Here is a 19,044-nt window from a genome sequence, read left to right as displayed (position 1 = left end):
GTGAGAGTGAAACAGAAACACAAAAAAACGGTCCCTCACGAAACAAGACGCATGGACCACGCACCGGTAGAGCTGGACAGGGGGTGTGGGAGAAGAGAGCGAGAGCAAGAGAGAGAGAAGAAAGGAAGGAGAGAGACAGAGAGGGAGAGAGAGACAGAGAAGGAAGGAGAGAAAGAGAGAACGAGAGAACAAGAGAGAGAGAGAGGCAAGGCAGAGTCAGAGAGACAGAGAGAGAAAGAGAGAAGGAAGGAAGGAGAGAGAGAGAACGAGAAATAGGAGAGCCCACACCAACACCACCAATGCTGTCCGTGTGGGCGGTCTATTTTTACGGCCGCCCGCCCTCTACCTTGAGCAGCAAACCAAGCATGAAATGAGTGCGGAATCGAACGCGCCCACCACCACGCCCCACTCCCGCTGCTCCGCTGCGGTGCACTTGCACGTGGGGGACGCCATTGTGACCCCTCTTTTGGCACACCCAGCGCAATTTGGTTAAGGGCTACACTCAACACTGAGCCGTCCCACTGCGGTCCGGACGCCCGCACTGACGTCAGACTGCAGCGTGCTGGTTGTAGAGGACAGGACTTTAGGTGGCCGTTGTAAATGGGTCATGGAATGTGTACGTTTTATCATGAGGACGTGTAAGTGAAACCCGATTTCTGCTCGAATTCAAACAAAAATGAACAGAAAAAGCTCTTTGGGCTCAGAGAGGAAGAGGTAGGCGGGTTATTCCCTTGGCTACAACCTAAAATGACCCGGGAAGTGTCCGAGAGGATTAACCCTCTCTCGGAAACAATGTGTGAAGCCAGTTTGACTTAACAAAATCAATGCCTCTGTTGCTCGGAGAGGAGCGTTCACAAATTTTTGTCTTAATCAAAATTTGTCTTATTTTAATAACCGTGACCAAATGGCATAATTTACTATGTTGATGATCATATAAGACATATAACCAAGGGTGCACACAACCGGTACGCAAATATGCATGCGTGCCCATAATCAGGGATGCGTAATGTCACTTGTGTCACTACAACGCTTTTGCGTAACTAACAGAAGTTCGAAAGAAATTGAAAAAAACAAAATACATTGAGCAGATACTTTGGTGTTCGCCACCTGCAAAGAAAAGGCAAACGGAGCAGGAGCAGAAGAAAATATTTTTTCTCGAAAAGTGGCGCCAAGGCAAGATGTGCCGTGGCTCGAAACGAATGATAAGCGCACTGAAATGTGCGCTCATGTGCGCTGTGCACTGCAGATAGACTGGAGAACTGCACAGAATCAGCTGATTGCAACGTTCCTTACTGTGAGATATTCAAACGCTCCGTGGTCAAGCTGCTGCAGTTTTATAAAAAAAGGTGGAGCAAAAAACACTGCTGTGCTTAAGAAGATGTGTATTGAAAATGGAATCTCCTTAGTGAAACTGGGTAAGATCATAATATCAGATGTTACATGTGGGGCTATGTTTGGGGTGCATACCAAACACCATCTCCCGGTACTCACCTGAGTAACTCACTAAAAAAAGTTATGTGCACCCCTGCATATAACCCAACTAAAACAACAATAAATGGTTTTGGGTTCACTGCCAAGCGCAGAGATCTCCATATATGGACGTTTCCAGTGTCTTGTGTTGTCGCTGAGCAGCAGGGGGCGGGAAAAGAGACCGGTTCACTGTGAGAATCGTTACGGACCTCTCAGGCAGTGTTCCGGCCCCGCGTCCCGCTCCCCAGTTCAATCCTGTTCTCAAGCAAGCTTCCATCCAGTTCCACACCGGTTGGCTGCGTTTGCGGGATGGATCGGATATTGAGTGAGTATTGAGTGATTGCTAGTGAGGCCAAGAAAATCAAAGCATACAATCCAAAAATCAAAACCTTGTTTTTTGTAATTTTGGAACACACTCTGGTCCAAGACAGCGCTAAAAAACTCAAACTTATACATCTTCAGATTTTCCGCTAATTGTGAAACTTTGGTGGAATGAGGAAGATAAGCTTTTAGTTTTTTTTTAGAGGGCTCCCCACATACCTCTAGATGTGTGTGTGAGTGTGTGTGTGTGTGTGTGTGTGTGTGTGTGTGTGTGTGTGTGTGTGATAATGACGAGATAATGTCGATTGGTTGGTGAGGGAAGGAAGCGGTGGCTGTAATTGTCGCTGGTCTTTCACAGCAGGGGGGCCGGGAGGGAGAAGTTGTGCAGACAAATTGTGCCACAGCATCACACGAGGTTGTGAATAAGACAAGGAGGCAGAGAGAGAGAGCAAGAGAGTGCGAGAGAGAGAGAAAGAGAGAGAGAGCGAGAGAGAGAGTGGGGCAAGAGAGAAAGAGAGCGAGAGAGAGAGAGAGAGACAGAAAAATCTATTTTCTTGCAGGGAGCAAGAAAATAGATTTGGAATAGGAAGCCGTCAAGAAGGAGCCAAACTATTGACATTCTCATAGGGGGTAAAAAATACAAGGACTGAACAAAAAAAAGCTGAATAGAAACCAAATAATAAGACGGCTGACAGCCAGGGGAGATATTTGATGAATAAAACAAATCTAAAAATAAATAAATAAACATCTGAAAGGCACAGATATCGGGTCTTTTGACTAAAAACAGTGGGGGGAGGGGGGTCTGTTGATTATGAAAACATTGTGCAAGGAGGGGGGCCAAGGAACAAATCAGAACTGATCTAATGACACCATGAAAGAGCTTTACACTCAAAATCTAAAAGTGTGTGCGTGCATGCCCATGTGTGTGTGTACTAGGGGTGTGCACGGGTACACATGTAACCGGTTAGTAAATCATAACCGTAAAAAACCCGTAAAAAAAACGTAAAAAAAAAAAGAAATCACCGCGCCATTGTTTCAATGGGAATCGCGACGGTCTATACTTCCAACATAAAGTGTACATATTTATAATTCGAAATTCGTCCCAGCCTTTATACCACAGATACTCTAGGGTCTATAGCATATAACCGCGTTGTCTGATTACAGTTTAATGTAATAGTAAGCTGACAACATCCTAATTAACACCGCAACTGCAAATTAACCACACAGAGATAACCATTGCAACCGGTCAAACAAATTTTCTTTTTGCGATCATTCTGCTCGCGCATCCACCGTGTTGATAAACAAATAATCCCCCTATAAGCGCGACTGCGGTCCACTTTAAAAAAAAATAAAAAAATCATTAATTAATAAAAAAAACGGTTAACTGTGTACACGGAAAAAAAAAAGGGGTTGTGTAACCGTTTACAATTTTTTGCAACCGTTCACACCCCTAGTGTGTACCTTGCTCCTGGGGCCAGCTGTAGGCGGTGAGAGGGGTGTTGGGGGGCGCTTGGTATGGCTGCTGCTGATTGGTCGGGTGGGCGTAGTGTGTTGAGGCACAGTAGTAAGAGTTCACCTGCAAGAGGCAACACCAAAAATAAAGGTAAAAATACAGGTTAAACTGACTTGAGATTGGTTGAGATGACTGGTTGAGATTAAGACTCTGTATTCAATGACAGTATTTTGATATGGCGTCTCTCATCCTGATTTGAATCCTGATTTTCTTTTTTTAATTAGCGTTTTGTATCTACATTTCGCCTGGCCTAGTGGTAGAGCTATAGCACCACGGTGAAAGAATAGTGCCAGCTAACTATAACCCAGGAGCCAAACCTCACTAGGCAGAGGGTAGAGAGGTGAGTGCCCGTTTACAGAACCATGTGACCAGGACTAAAGCCCGTTGGAGGGAGGATCCTACCTGTTGGACCGGGGGCTGGATGTAGGTGTGCTGCTGGAGGACGGACTGGTTCATCACCGCCTGTAACCCCCCAGGCCCTGGTGTGCTGGGGCCAGGGTAGGGCTGCTGGTGGTGCTGGTGGTGATGGTGGTAGAGGTGGGCAGCAGAGGCAGCGTTCTGGGTTGGCGATGGGGGGGCCCCTGAGAGGGCCCCGGCCACGAGATAGCTGGCCAGTGGATGGCTGGTGTTCCTGATGGTGTGGGGGTGCTGGGCTTGATGGTGGAGGTGGTAGGGGAGAGGGGGCTGACAGTGGTGGGAGTCCGGGGGAGACTGGACCATGCCTACCACACCACCACCTTCAGGAGGTTGGCGCATCGTGAGGGTCATGTGACCGAAGTGTGCGCTGAGGGCGTCGGCCTGGACACGGGGACATCAACACTCTCTTAGAGACAGGACACTCATTCAACGACAATGAATTAGGTACGCTAAAGAATGACCCATATGAAAACAAGTGATAAATATGCAAACAAATTACAAATACGCAACCGAATGCTAGGTTAACTAGTAATGAACAGGGAAAAGAATGAGAGGCTAACAAGTGGCAATGAGTACGAGTATTTCAGCGAGTGCAAGTTCACTAACTAGCCATAATAACATAATTCCTAGATGAGAAGACAATAATTTGTAATTAATATACGGTTCAGATGATCTAATGGAGACATAAAAAATAAGGTATTTCAGGTACCATATTACAGTACTTACCGGTTCACCCCGATGGCTATGTAAAGTTAAGCATTGCTTTGATCTAACAAACCCGATAATCAAATCCAATTAATACCAGTTAATCTGACAAAGTCTGAAATCCAAATGAAGCAATCTTCATCTGAAAGACCCCAAGTCAATTTAAGTGATCTCTGATGTCTTGAAATGACCAATTCTATTTTTCACTCATGGATAACTCATGAGCATTTAGCGTCTGCTAAATGCCCTAAATGTAAATGTAAATAAGCGCTAACATTATCTTTTCTGAGTTAATCACTTTGGGCAGGTGTTTTTGAGCACAGTATATCATACTAAACTTTTGGTAAAACGGTCGCCGACTGTCTTCTCTGTGCCAAATATCCCGCTGCTTCGGGTTTTCCTTTGATAGGCGTGTTGAGAGGAGGAACGGGCGATCAGCTGTTTATAAGTAGGGATGCACGATATATCGGAATTAATATCGGTATCGGCCGATGTTTGTCATTTTTTAACATATCTGCATCGTCCGATGAGTAAAATTAGGCCGATTTCCACAACGATATCCTCTAGTTTCTGTTTGTGTGTCGGGAGAGGGAGAAGGAGGGGGAGGGGGATTTGGCCATGTGTATTGGGGGATTATTCGTTTATCAACACGGCGGATGCGCTATAGACCCTAGAGTATCTGTGGTATAAAGGCTGGGACGAATTTCGAATTATAAATATGTACACTTTATGTTGAAAGTATAGACCGTCGGGATTCCCATTAAAATGAATGGCGCAGTGATTATTCTTCAAAACGAGAGCTGGTAAATTGTGAAAAATGAATTAAACTGTAATCAGACAACGCAGTTATATGCTATAGACCCTAGAGTATCTGTGGTATAAAGGCTGGGACGAATTTCAATTTATAAGTATGTACACTTTATGTTGAAAGTATAGACCGTCGCGATTCCCTTTGAAACCAATGGCGCAGTGATTATTCTTCAAAACGAGGGCTGGTAAATTGTGAAAAATGAATTAAACTGTAATCAGACAATGCGGTTATATGCTATAGATGCCAGAGTATCTGTGGTATAAATGCTGGGACGAATTTCGAATTATAAATATGTACACATTATGTTGAAAGTATAGACCGTTGCGATTCCCATTGAAACGAATGGAGCGGTGATTATTCTTCAAACGAGAGCTGGTAAATTGTGAAAAATGAATTAAACTGTATATATGCTATAGACCCTAGAGCAGGGGTCTTTTCCAGGCCAACGTTTTCCAGGCCAAGGATCCCCAAACTGATGGAGAAATGGAGCGGGGACCCACTACTTATATATTGTATAAAATTGTGTTTTACATCAAACTGGTCCTATAGTGCCATGTATAAATGTACCTTGTTATTTTGCATTCAATACTAAGATATTCACATATATTCATGTTTTCCTTTTAAACATGTGCAAGGTACAGTGAGTAGGTTGGCCATGCCAATGCCATTCATAGAAATAACATTACATAATAAGCTGATACCTGCCAAGATCAACAATGTCTGTCAATTGCATGTAATCATGCATAAAAGCAATTCAAATGGACATTTTTAAAACATAAATGTGGAAACGAAAATTAGTGATGTTTGTTAGTGTCGTTCTTATCACTCCGCGAGTAGTCCGGTAACTTATCAACCCCAGCGTGTCCGGTTGCTAAGCGACGTCAACGTCTTTGGCGGACTATTTTTCTGCTGATCACTTATTTTCCCGATAATGACCGGCGTTCTGTACATTATCCCTTACATAACAACACTCTCTCCCAACAGTCTTCGCTGCGCACTCTCATCCAAATACGTATTGTTTGCGGCGGAGGAGGGGGTAGATATAAAGACCGGACGAGAAACTGACGTCGCTGTGGTGTCCTTCTTCTTAATTGAAGGAGCAGGCAGAGAAAAGCTCTCTCCTGCTGGGCTTTCATTAAAATCAAATGCATAAAAATGTCGCAGCTAGTCCAGATGTGTCAGGTGTGCGCGAGAGACCCTGCGTACGTACGAACGTACGCTTACCACTTTTGTAAATGCCATATATATAGTACATTCGGATCGCATGATAGGAATAGATCTATTTTGATTAGAAATCGGATCAAAAGTGTCCATGTAAACGCGGCTAGTGTGTTGGATTCAGCTTAATGTGTATTTAAAGACATTTCAATTTGTGGAAAAAATGGGGGCAATATAAAAAAATGTCTAATCAACCAAAACTTTCGCGACCCCCCTGCAGTACCTCTGCGGACCCCCTAGGGGTCGAGGACCCCCTGTTGAAGACCTCTGCCCTAGAGTATAGGTTGGTTGGTAAAGGTTGGTTACTTTTGTTTTATTGGTAGCCCTGTAACCTTGTAATTTGGAAGTTAAATACATTCTGAAAATAAAGGAAGACATTCAAAAATTCAGTTTGCATGATTTTCAGTCTGTACAAAATGTTATTATCTCAGAAACTTTTTTTAAAAAACATATATCGATATCGGTAAATATCAGTTACCGGCCATAACAGCAAAATTAATATCGGATATCGGTATCGGCCAAAATCGGTGCATCCCTATTTATAAGTGCACCCGCGCATCACTGGCATGAATGCGCGCTTGTCTCTGTATGTGCATGTTCGTGTGCGTATGCGTGTGTGAACGAGAATGTCAGGGAGAAACAGTGCTATGAGGAGATGAATGAACGGAACGATATTTATATTAAAAAATAAAAGAATATAAAAAAGAAGCGGAATCAATTTGTGGTGCTCGGTGTTGATTCTGTGGCGCTGCGCCACACAATGGTCTATGTATGGAAAATGTGTACGTCAACTCGCTGTGCGATTTTTTTGGAGAGAAATGCTGAAAAAATGTTTTCAAACTCAAAAATATTAGTTTGAATAATCGTGTTAAAAATATTGACCAAAATAATCGTGATTATGATTTTTTCCATAATCAAGCAGCCATACTTGCTGTTTCCAATGGAAACCCCTACCCCTCCAAAACCTGACACTGGATTCTATACAGTATGTATAGCTTCAAACCGGGATCGGCAACACCAATCTCACATTTGATCCATCCCCATTACCTACACTGCTTCCCCCTAAAACCAACCCTCCGCCTCCGATTGGTCCATTACTCACTACCATCTCAGAACTCCGTTCCACCTCGAACCCGACCACACCCGGCGACGCCGGGTGGAAAACTAGAAGTTGCAAAGAAGAAGAAAAGAAAAGAACAACCAACCTGGGTGTGCAGCTGAATGGGCGGCTGTTGCTGGGTTGCCAGGTGGATGGGCTGGGCGGGGGGATGCCTAATTGGCTGTTGGCCCCGTCCCGTGGTGGGCGCGGGGCCCGGGCCACCGTGCATGGTCATGCTGCTGTCTGGGCCCAGGATGGGCTGGCCTGTGGAGAGGAGGGTCCACAATGAGACGGAGCAGGGGACCCAGAACTGATCCGACTCCAGGCCAACAGCCTAGGGCTGGGCGATTAATCAAAATTTTATTGTGATTACGATTTTAGAGTCAAATGATTTCTTTTTTTATTCATTCAATGTTTTATAGAAATCGCAGAACAGCTAGATACATATCTTCACATCATTTTCGATTTGAACATTTTATATTGGACCATTTTATATATTTTTTAAGGCAAAATTTCTCAGTTACAAAGTTTAAAGTTACAAAGTTTTTCAGTTAAAAACTTTTTTGGAGAGAAATGCTGAATATTGCATCATGTTTTCAAACTCAAAAATAATCGTTTGAATAATCGTGATTTCAATATTTACCAAAATAATTTTTTTGTGATTTTTCCCATAATCAAGCAGCCCTACCACAGCCCACTGCAAAATCTGATAGTCCGAAACCACACCATAACCCTTATCCACACAAATATCATAGTAGTAGCCTCATCCAAAAGAATACCATTCCGATCGGTGATGGTGACACATTCATACATTCACATGAATCATCAGGCAGAAGACCAAGGGGATTCTCACCAAATGTAACGGAACCTTTCAACATGGTAAATGGTAAATGGACTGCATTTACAGCGCTTTTCTAACAAGTGGCCACTCAAAGCGCTTTACAATAACATTCACCAATTCATTCAAACATTCACACACCGAGGGCAGACTCAACCACACAGGGCAACAGACCGCACGTCGGGAGCAGTCAGTGTGCGGTGCCTTGCTCAGGGACACTTTGACACTCGATCCCCGGCTAGGAGGAGCCGGGGATCGAATTGGCAACCTTAAGGTTACCAACCAACCCGCTCTACCTCCTGAGCCACATGCCGCCCACGTGAGGGGTAAGAAGGCTACATTACATTTATACACACACTTCAAACGGCTAGTCTTCTGCAAGAGCAATGGGGCCAAAAGTATTAGATATGCTTATCAATAAGATGTTGATGGCCTCAACAACTGGCTGGTTGGTCTGCCTGTTCCAGCCCTAGCATCTTCTGCAGCTGAACCCACCTGTGTGCACATTGACCAGAACGCTGGCCGGCATCATCCCCGCCACCGCACTGTCCAACGGAAGCACGTAGAAGCTGGCCAGAGCCACGCCCTCCACAGGGTTGCTCTTGGGGCCCCTGGCGTTGCCATGGCGTTGGGAGGGGCAGACGCAGGTGGGATGGGCTCTGGGAGGAGGCTGGGCCACGAGGAGCCGCGACAGAGAGCAGGGGACCATACTACTGGAGGAGTCGGACCCTAAGGAGGAGGAGGAGGAGGAGGAGGAGGAGGATAGACTTCAAGGTTACAGGCCATGGAAGAATGAACTAATTAGAAAGGGTTAGAGCTGCAAATCAATTCCTTTTTTCATTTAATGAGTGTTTATAATCTCCTCATTGAGAGGATGTTTGACAACCGGAACCAGTGAGGAGGAGGAGGAAGAGGGAAACGTGTGTACGGTCCCCATAATACACACTCATTGTTGTGTCTAATCGCGTCTTTGAACACACCACAAAAGAGAATCTGTTTTTGCGAAGATGAAGATGGAAAAACGACAATAAAGGCTTGGAACGTTGATCTGAACGGCGATCGATCATCGCTCTACCTCTCTGCGCCGCCGCGGTATTGACACAACATTGATCAGCTCTTTCAACAATAAACCCTGCCTCTTTAGAGTTGGAGCCCACAGCAAACAACCATTCACTCTTTTTCTTTATGGTCTTTTGTCTGTTAGAAGAGTGGCGGGGGCTGGGAGGGCGGGAGAGGGATATTTAAGTGGGACAAGGTGGTTTCAGGGTCAGTGGGGGGGCGGGGGGACGTGGGAATGGGGGGGGTAACTGGAGAAGAAGGGCGGCGTTGTCTTGCACTCTGAATGTTCCGCAGCGAGGGGAGGAGAGAGGACTATCTCATGAGGTGGTGTGTTTGTCTTCGTTCAACTGCAATGTGATCTGAATATCACACTGTCGGCTAGTCTGCTCCTGTTCCCATCCAGTTCTATCTCGTCTGCTCCTGCCCAATTTAGTCTAGTCTAATCTAAATTTTGTCTAGTTTAGTCTGGTTGCTGGCGTTGTCCAATCTAAGATTAGTCTGGTCTAATCTCATCCTGTCCTATGCCTGTCCAGTCCATGTCTTTCCTGTCTAGACTGTACTATATTTGTGCGATACAAGAAAATACACTGGTGCCAAATATCTATATTTTTTCTAAAAACTTTTTGCATTTATTATTATTACTTTATTCCTATATATTTTGACAGAAATATTGCCCAAAATATAGATATTTTAATCAATAAATTAAGGACAATTCCCTGCTCCTCGAGGTGGCGCTCAACACATGAATGAAGGAAACTTGAGGGAGGTACCCTGTGATTCCCACTCCTGTGCTAGATGGGACTAAATTAGACTATAAACCATACTATTCTAATCTAATCTAATCTCAGTCGTTCCTGTCCCAGTCCAGTCCAGTGATCCGGTCCTGTTCTTACCTGTCTTCCAGGTGCTCTTGCTGCTCGCGGTGCTGTCTCCACGCACCATAACGGGTCCGGGCACACGGCCGCTGAGGTCGCTGGGCCTGGCGACCCCGGCGCCGCCCCAGGCCGGCGGTGCAGGTGGTCCTCCTGACGGGGGAGGAGGAGGGGGCCGCTGGGAGCTCTCGGGGTGGTCGGTGCTACTCCAGGGGGGCGGGTCGACGGGCCGCGACGCCTCCGTCTCAGAGCTGCTCTGGCAACTGGCGCCGGAACAACCCGACTGCCGCCTGCTGGAAGGAGGAGGAGAAGGACGGGTGAGAGGGGGAGGGAGGAAGGGAAGGAAGCGTGAGAGGAGGAGGAAGGAAGGGTAAGAGGGGGAGGAAGGAAGAGGAGGAAGGGGGAGGAGGAGATAGGGTGAGAGGGGGAGGAGGAAGGGTGAGAGGAGGGAGGAGGAGGGAAGAGGAGGAAGGGTGAGAGGAGGAGGAGGAGGATGAGGGAAAAGGAGGCAGGGTGAGAAAAGGGAGGAGGAGGGAAGAGGAGGAGGAGGAGGGAGAAAGACAAGTGGTGGAAGAGGAAGAGGAGGAGGAAAGAGAAAGACAAGTGGTGGAAGAGGAGGAGGAGATGGGGTAGGAGGGTTGAGGAGGGAGAAGATGATAAAGAAGAAAAGGAGGAGGAGGATGAAAAATTTGGAGAAGGAGGAAGAGGAGGAAGAGTAGGTTAAATCCCGATACGTAAAAGGTGAACAGCACATGGCACGCTTCAGCGCAGTTTAGCATAGTTTAGCATATCTTTAGCATAACCTAAGCGTTACACCATCAGCATATAACATGGTATATTAGAATACTGCATTAAGTCTGATGTTTGGTCTCAATTTAAAGGAATATAAATATCACATACTCCTAAACCTGTCACCATGTAACTCTTTGACTGCAGGCAACACTTTTATTTGGAAAATTATTAGATTTTCTCACAGACTCCACAGACCAAATTGATTTATAGGCAGAAGAATAAAGAATATCCCTGGGTTGATCGAATGAATGGGTTTCATTCTTTTATTTTTTTTGACAGTTCTTCAAATAACTGTCACCCAAAGTTGATGACTGCAGTGAAACAGTCACATAAAGGAACATGATGTTGGTGGAATAACCCCATGAAAAATAACAAACCAAATATCAGGACCTTGAACAAGTTATCCCAGAAAAAACATCACAAAATGTTTAGTTTGCTACTTTGCAAATTTTTGTTGTAATAAGGACAGAAAAGATAGAAAGAGCATGTATAATTTGTTATGGTGTCAGATGAGACCATGAGTATTTTCACGCATCACAAATAAAGACTGAGCAGAACAGACAAAGGGGGAACAGGCTGAGAGAAAGAGGGCATAGGAGAGACAGACAGACAGACAGACAGACAGAGAGGGAGCATGGGAGAGACTGACAGACAGACGGACAGAGAGAGAGAGAGAGAGAGAGAGAGAGCATGGTAGAGACAGACAGAGAGACAGAGCATAAGAGACAGACAGATGACAAACAGACAGAGAGAAGAGACAGTGTGAGGGGGGAAGTTAGGAGGGTGGGGAACAATCTGGAAGGATGCTTGGAATAATTGGTGACAAGGTGTTGTACCTGAAGAGCTGGCGTCGCTGCTGGCTGCTCTTGCCAGTCTCTTTCTCCTGGCTCCTTTGGAGGGAGAGAGGGAGAGAGAGCCATAATTTAGCGAGCTACGGCAAGCCTGAGGGGACCAGGATGAATGGGAAAGAGGAGCTGTACTATCACATCAGACAGATCTTCCAAATTAGATCATACTTGTACCGAGACAAATAAAAAACAAAGCAATACAAGGCGGTTCCGAACCACCGTTGCATTGAAAAGTGTATTATAACAAGTAGAGGCCACTGTGTTTTCGGCTCTCACAAATCTCCAGAAATACACAAAGCAAAAATGACTAATCTAATTCAATTCAAAGAAGGTCATAGTTGAGCAGTGTTTTTTATTGAAAAAAATTAAGTAGACACGATTTCAATAGTTAGGGTAATAGTTTTTTATCCTATTTTTTAGTTATGGCGAACTGTGGTTGAGATTTAAATGGCTCACCTTGAACTGAAAATCAGATGATCCCCCTGAGGAGAAAGAGAGAGAAAAACTTGTCAGAAGCAGAGACTAGACAATGTCTCTCATAGACAGAGAGACCAGACCAGACCATGTCCATCAGAAACAGAGAGAGACCAGACAGTATCTATCAGAAACAGAGAGACCAGACCATGTCTTTCAGAGACAGAGAGAGACTAGACCAGTGGTATTCACTATTTTTTTCAGGAGAGCCGCACTGACAGGACGACGTCAACAGGAGAGCCATTTTTACCGCAAAGTATCAAAAGCTATAAATCCAGTCATAAATAAGTATGCCTGCTTAATAATATGTCCTCCCTGAAGCAGTGTTTCCCACAGAATTTTGTGAAACTGTGGAGGGAACCCGGTCCTTAGCGGGGTCCGGGGGCATGCTCCCCCGGAAGAAAATTTGGTACCTTTTAACCTGGAATGCATCAATCTGGTGCACTTTGAGAGGAAAATTAAGACTTGTGTGACTGTGTGCTATTTTCTGGAATAATGTGGAGACACTGGGTCACATAACATGGAAGCTATTGAAGAATAAGCTGTTGGTTGGTAAGGCCGCTGTTGATTTATTTTTAAAATAATTGTTTGTATTGTTTTTTTAAATATCTGTATTCACTGCATGATCATATCACTGTATATTTTTACCGCCATGCGAGCCGCAAATACAGGCTTGGCGAGCCGCATGTGGCTTGCGAGCCGCGAAATGAGTAATACTGGAGTAGACCATGTCTATCAGAAACAGAGAGACCAGACCATATCTATCAGGAACAGAGAGAGACCAGACCATGTCTATCAGAAACCGAGAGAGACCAGACCATGTCTATCAGAAACAGAGAGACCAGACCATGTCTATCAGAAACAGAGACTAGACCATGTCTATCAGAAACAGAAAGAGACCAGACCATATCTATCTGAAACAGAGAGACCAGACCATGTCTATCAGAAACAGAGAGACTAGACCATGTCTATCAGAAAAAGAGAGAGACCAGACCATGTCTATCAGAAATAGAAAGAGACTAGACCATGTCTATCAGAAAAAGAGAGACTAGACCAGGGGTGTCCAAACTTTTTTCACTGAGGGCCACATACAGAAAAATCTACGAAGGGTCGGGCCACTTGGCCTTTATATCTTATATCGTTGTTGTGCCCTTTAAAGGTCCCATGGCATGAAAATCTCACTTTCTGAGGTTTTTTAATATAAATATGAGTTCCCCTAGCCTGCCTATGGTCCCCCAGTGGTTAAAACTTGCGATCGGTGTAAAACGAGCACTAGGTGCCTTTGAAAAAAAGGAGGCTCAAGCACGCTGATTTGGAATGTGGTCCCATATGTTGTCATAAAGGATCTAAGCTCCTCCCCTTTCTCTGCCTAGCCCACCCAGACAATTTGGCCTGCCAATGAGACACGACCGTGCGAGCGCCACATGTGTGTGTGTGATATGCCCTAAATGTAAATGTGTGATTACACACACTGTAACGCAAGTGTTTGCTGTTGTTGTTATGGCGCATGACACGTTGGTTCTTTGACGTCTCTTGTATTTCCACAACGAGACTGTAGTTGGGGTTATCTCAGCCATGGCTGAGAAGGAATTGGGGGAAAGGAACTTTGGCTTTGACTCCCTGAAGTACATGAACTGCGACATGCTGCCTGCCACCGGCTGCCGCGAGGCACCACCGCCGCGAAGAACCACCACTTGGCAGCGGGCAGCCAGCAGCAGGCAGCGCGCGGTTCAGTCTACTTCAGGTTCATGTGGAAGTGGAAGAACCAGAGACGTCGGAGAACCCGACAAAGTCATTTGTGATTCATAATATCGTCTGGAGGCGCACACAGCTTTTGGCCGTGATAATATGTATTATATGATATAGATATCTATGTATCATATGATATTATTTAGATATAGAGCTCCAGGACTGTAACGCAAGTGTTGTACACTTCCTTGTTATTTGGACAACCGTTCTGCTGTTGGTGTTATGGCGCATAACACGTCAGACTCTTGTCTCTGGTATTTCCACAACGAGACTCGCTGTGGGGGTTATCTCAGCCATGGTTGAGAATGGGGGAAAGGAACTTTGGCTTTGAATCCCTAAAGTACATGAACCACGAGATGGAGGAGAAAGGGATTGTTGGCCGCGAATGTCTCCCGCTTGAGCCCCGCTTACCGCTGCCGAGGCGGTGGTCCCTCGGCAGCGAGGCTCTGGCGGGAGACAACCGCGGTCAACAATCGCGGGCAACAATCCCTTTCTCCTCCATGTCGTGGTTCAGTCTACTTCAGATTGATGTGGATGTGGAAGAACCAGAGACGTCGGAGAACCCGACACGGTCGTTTGAGATTCATAATATCGTCTGGAGGCTCACACAGCTTTTGGCCATGATAATATATTTTATATGATATAGATATCTATGTATAATATGATATTATTTAGATATAGAGCTCCAGGACTCCCGTGTGTTCTAGAATATTTACAGAACACGGCTAAAGGCTGTGTGTGCCTCGCCATTGCGATACATCCACTGTAAACAGAGCGCATGGTACCGTGGCTGCAAGCTGCTAAGGGACACACCCCCACCCTCCTCCTTGACCCGCCTCTCTCCTCCTCATTTCAATTAAAGCTATAGACACCGAAACGGCGCATTTGGGAAAAGCTCAATGTGCGACTGGCTCGTAGTGGCTGTAATTCTGCACCACGGCTGAATTTCGGGAACGTCTTCAAATACTATGTTTGGGACCTACTAATATCTATATTAAAGCATCCATATAGAAGCATGCCATGGGACCTTTAAACTCCTCAGATCAAGCAGCTCCGCCGTAGTGCAAAAGTTGTTGTCAACTCCCTGCAAAAATATCAATAGCTGAGCGGTGTCGGAGTCATCTGTGCTCTCGTCACATGCAATTTAACAAAAATCCAATGCACAGGCTTTTTCCCACACTTGGTGTCTTACGTTTGCTGATAGGTCTTCAATTCTCCGCACAACTGTGTTCCTGGACATGCTTACATTGTTAAATTCCTGCATTTTCTCAGGGCACATTATTTCAGCAACTTTTGTGAGACACTGCTTTACAAATTCACCATCGGAGAAAGGTTTCCCATGTTGTGCAATCAGTTTTGCTACCCCATAGCTAGCCATTGTGGCGCTTTCTTGTGTTCTTTGGCCCGGCTAAAAAACTGTTGTTGGGTTTGCAGGCTTGCTGCCATTTGTTTGACTTTAATTTGTTGCTCGGCACCAGTATAAGACATGTAGCTGCTCCGATGTTTAGTTTCATAGTGTCTTCGTAAATTGCAATCCTTCATCACTTTCCTTGCAAATTAAACAGAACTTGACTTCTGTGAAGAAGTATTCATTTTCCCACCGTGGCTGAAATTTTCTGCACTCACTTTCGATCTTCTGTTTCTTTGGTTCTGCCGTCCACTGGCGGGAAAAAAAATCTTTCATTGCTCTTTTAATGGGGAGTCGCCTGACTTGTTCGAACAGTAGCTCCACCTAGTGGGTTAACTAAGAAATGCAATAAAGTCAAGCAAAAAATTAAAAATTAAAAGGCCCATATTACATTATATTTTTAAAACGTGCCCCGGGCCAATCAATCAGTTTTGACACCCCTGCATTAGTGGGTCAACTAAGAAATGCAATAAAGTCAAGCAAAAAAAATAAAAAAATTTAAAAAAAAAATTAAAAGGGCCATATTACATTATATTTTTAAAATGTGCTGCGGGCCAATCAAAAGTGGGCCGCGGGCTGCAGTTGGCTAGACCATGCCTATTAGAAACAGAGACACTAGACCATGTGGATCAGAAACAGAGACTAGACCATGTCTATCAGAAACAGAGACCAGACCATGTCTATCAGATTCTCGCTGGCGTTACCATTCCACCTAACCAACCTGGTCTCACAGGATTCCGTGAAATGACCACGGACGCTTAACTCAAAATCTGTGGAATCCTCAAGGAAACACGCCAATTTCCGTGATATGGCCACAGATTTTGATCCAATGCAAGTTAATGACACTCGTATTCCGTGGCACACACACAGATCCCCGTCTTGAGTCGACCACAGGCACTTAACTCAAAATCCGTGGAGGCCTTACGGAATCACTTAAATTGTCTGTGATATGCCAACAGAATTTGCCCCAATGCAAGTTAATGACACTCATATTCCGTGGCACACACACAGATCCCCATTTCAACGACCGAGTCAACCTGGTCTCACAGGGATCTGTGAAAGGACTATATATAAATATGAATGAAATTCATATTGACGGTATGGCACTATATCCCTATTCTCGCCCATGCACCCATCTTGAATTTAATAGACCATTTTCGTTGCTTCAAAGAGGTCTGGTGGTCTCCGTATATAATAAATAAATAAATAAATATAAATATGCATGTGTATATACATATATATATATACACACACACATATACATATTTATACATATATAGGCCTATATATTTATTTATTTATTTTGTTGCTTCGAGGAGGTCTGGTGTTCTCTGTATGTTCTCGTCCTTTAGGAATATGATCTTCTTACTCTCTCATTTTGTTCCTATATATAGAAAAAATAATCTGGCAAAATATGAGCACAATTGAACAATATTTAGGGGTAGCTCAATGGCCATGAAGTTTCTGATACCCCAAAGCTGAAGCCGCCTTTTTATTTTTTTTATTTACTTTATTTACTCCACCATAGAGATGTTTGTCCAATCCTTTGAGTAGATCTATCAGTGAGTAGGGTTGTTACTAACTTGTTCCAAGTTGTTTATAACGTTTTCTGCATTAAAATAGGGTTCAAGGCATTTATGTTCAGTAGGGAAAAACAAGCTAATTATGCTAAATGCTTTTAGGCTGCTTTTATCATAGCACAAACTTCCAAAAACTTGGGGCAGAACATTGATGAACTTGCTCTTAACAGAGACTCAATTCGCCGAAACCGAGTACAACACAGAGGCCAGAGAGCTGCAAACATAAAGGCAGAGTTTCAGGGTAACGTTCCTCTTGTTGTTCATTGGGATGGCAAACTGATGCTGGATCTAATTGGAAAAGGAAAGGTTGATCGTCTGCCAGTATTGGTTTCAGGGAAAGGAATTTCTCAGCTACTTACAGTTGCCAAGCTTCCATCCGGAGGCTCAGGTTGCTGCTGTCTTCTGAAACATTCAAGACTGGGGCTTAGCAGACAGCATCCGAGCTATGCGCTTTGACACCACCAGCTCAAACACTGGTTGGATTGCTGGTGCCTGTGTCCTTCTAGAGCAGAAGCTTGAGAAAGAGCTCTTGTCACTGGCTTGTAGGCACCATACTATGGAACTGATAATTGGTGCAGTGTTCCGAGTATGTATGGGAGCCACATCTTCTCCTGAGGTTCCACTTTTCAAACAGTTCCAGGAATACTGGGGATTTATTGACACAGCCAAGTATGAACCGGGGATTGCAGCTGATGATGTGGCAGGTCTTGTTGAAGACATACAGCAAAGCACCATTGATTACGCCAACAAGCATCTTGAACAGAGTCTACCAAGAGATGTCTATAAAGAATTCTTGGAACTTGTGACTGTGTTTCTTGGTGCTGCTCCTGCACGAGAAGTGCGATTCATGTCACTTGGTGCAATGCACCACGCCCGTTGGATGTCCAAAGTTCTATACAGTCTCAATTTCTGGATGTTCAAGGCTCAGTTCAAACTGACTCCCGCAGAAGAGAGAGGGTTACGTGATGTGTGTGTGTTCGCAGTACGTGTCTACCTGAAAGCCTGGATCTCTGCTCCTCAGGCATCAGGTACTCCTTACAGTGACCTGCTGCTACTGAAGTCACTGCTTGAATACTCATCAATCCATTCAGCCATTTCAAAGTAAACATCACGCAAGTTTTCTAAACACTTATGGTACTTGTCACAGGAACTTGTTGGCTTGGCTTTCTTTGACAGTCGGGTCAGTTCGTCAACCAAGAGACGGATGGTTAGTGCCATGCAGAATGAAGAAGACCAAGAGCACGATCATTCCAAGCAAATCACTGTTGTTCTGGATTCATTCAACGACAAGAACTTAGAAGACTTTGTCACAGCGAAGTCAATGAAACCGATCCGAATGATGGAACTTCCAGATGGATTTCTCGCGGTTGATCCGGACTTGTGGCAGGGATGATTACAAGTAGGCTACAGAAACTGTCGAGTCTCTTAATGTTGTCAATGACCAAGCTGAACGTGGAGTGGCACTCATTCAGGAGTACAGTGGATTACTAACCTGTGATGAAACGCAGCTGCAATTCCTGCTGCAAGTTGTTGAGGACCATCGCAGATTGTATCCTGATAGCAGGAAACAGACTCTGTTCGGGTTTGCCATGAAAACAATAAATCTAGAGGTTGCTGGACATTGTTAGACTGATATTAGTTGTTAGAAACTGAACAAGAATTCACTAATACTGTGTTGTTTAAAATAAATTTGGAGAGATACTCCTAAGAGTTTGTAATTCGTTGCATTTTTATAAATTTCGTAATCTTTGAGGCACTTGAGCTACCCCTAAACATAAGAATTTATTGTTCAAACTTTGCATTTTTTTTATTATGCCGCACAGATTAGAGGGGTAAGACTTTCAAAAATAAAAAAATAGTTCTTTTGTTA

The 19,044-nt window shown here is 44.5% G+C and overlaps 1 protein-coding gene across 1 annotated transcript in view; it reads right to left on the bottom strand.

Moving 5' to 3' along the window:
* The window catches only part of LOC307074492 (R3H domain-containing protein 1-like), a 75,777-nt gene that overhangs the window by 11,465 nt on the left and 45,268 nt on the right, over positions 1-19,044 (bottom strand). Inside the window, 7 exon segments of the mRNA XM_079734660.1 lie at positions 3,253-3,367; positions 3,707-4,102; positions 7,661-7,818; positions 8,888-9,121; positions 10,345-10,616; positions 11,952-12,005; positions 12,420-12,445. Coding sequence (XP_079590786.1) covers positions 3,253-3,367; positions 3,707-4,102; positions 7,661-7,818; positions 8,888-9,121; positions 10,345-10,616; positions 11,952-12,005; positions 12,420-12,445 — 1,255 coding nt within the window.

The sequence above is a fragment of the Pollachius pollachius genome (assembly GCF_949987615.1).
Source record: "Pollachius pollachius genome assembly, chromosome: 4".
In the NCBI taxonomy this organism is placed as follows: domain Eukaryota; kingdom Metazoa; phylum Chordata; class Actinopteri; order Gadiformes; family Gadidae; genus Pollachius; species Pollachius pollachius.
The sequence above is the reverse complement of the archived record's forward strand: the minus strand, read 5'-3'. Positions and strand labels throughout refer to the sequence as shown.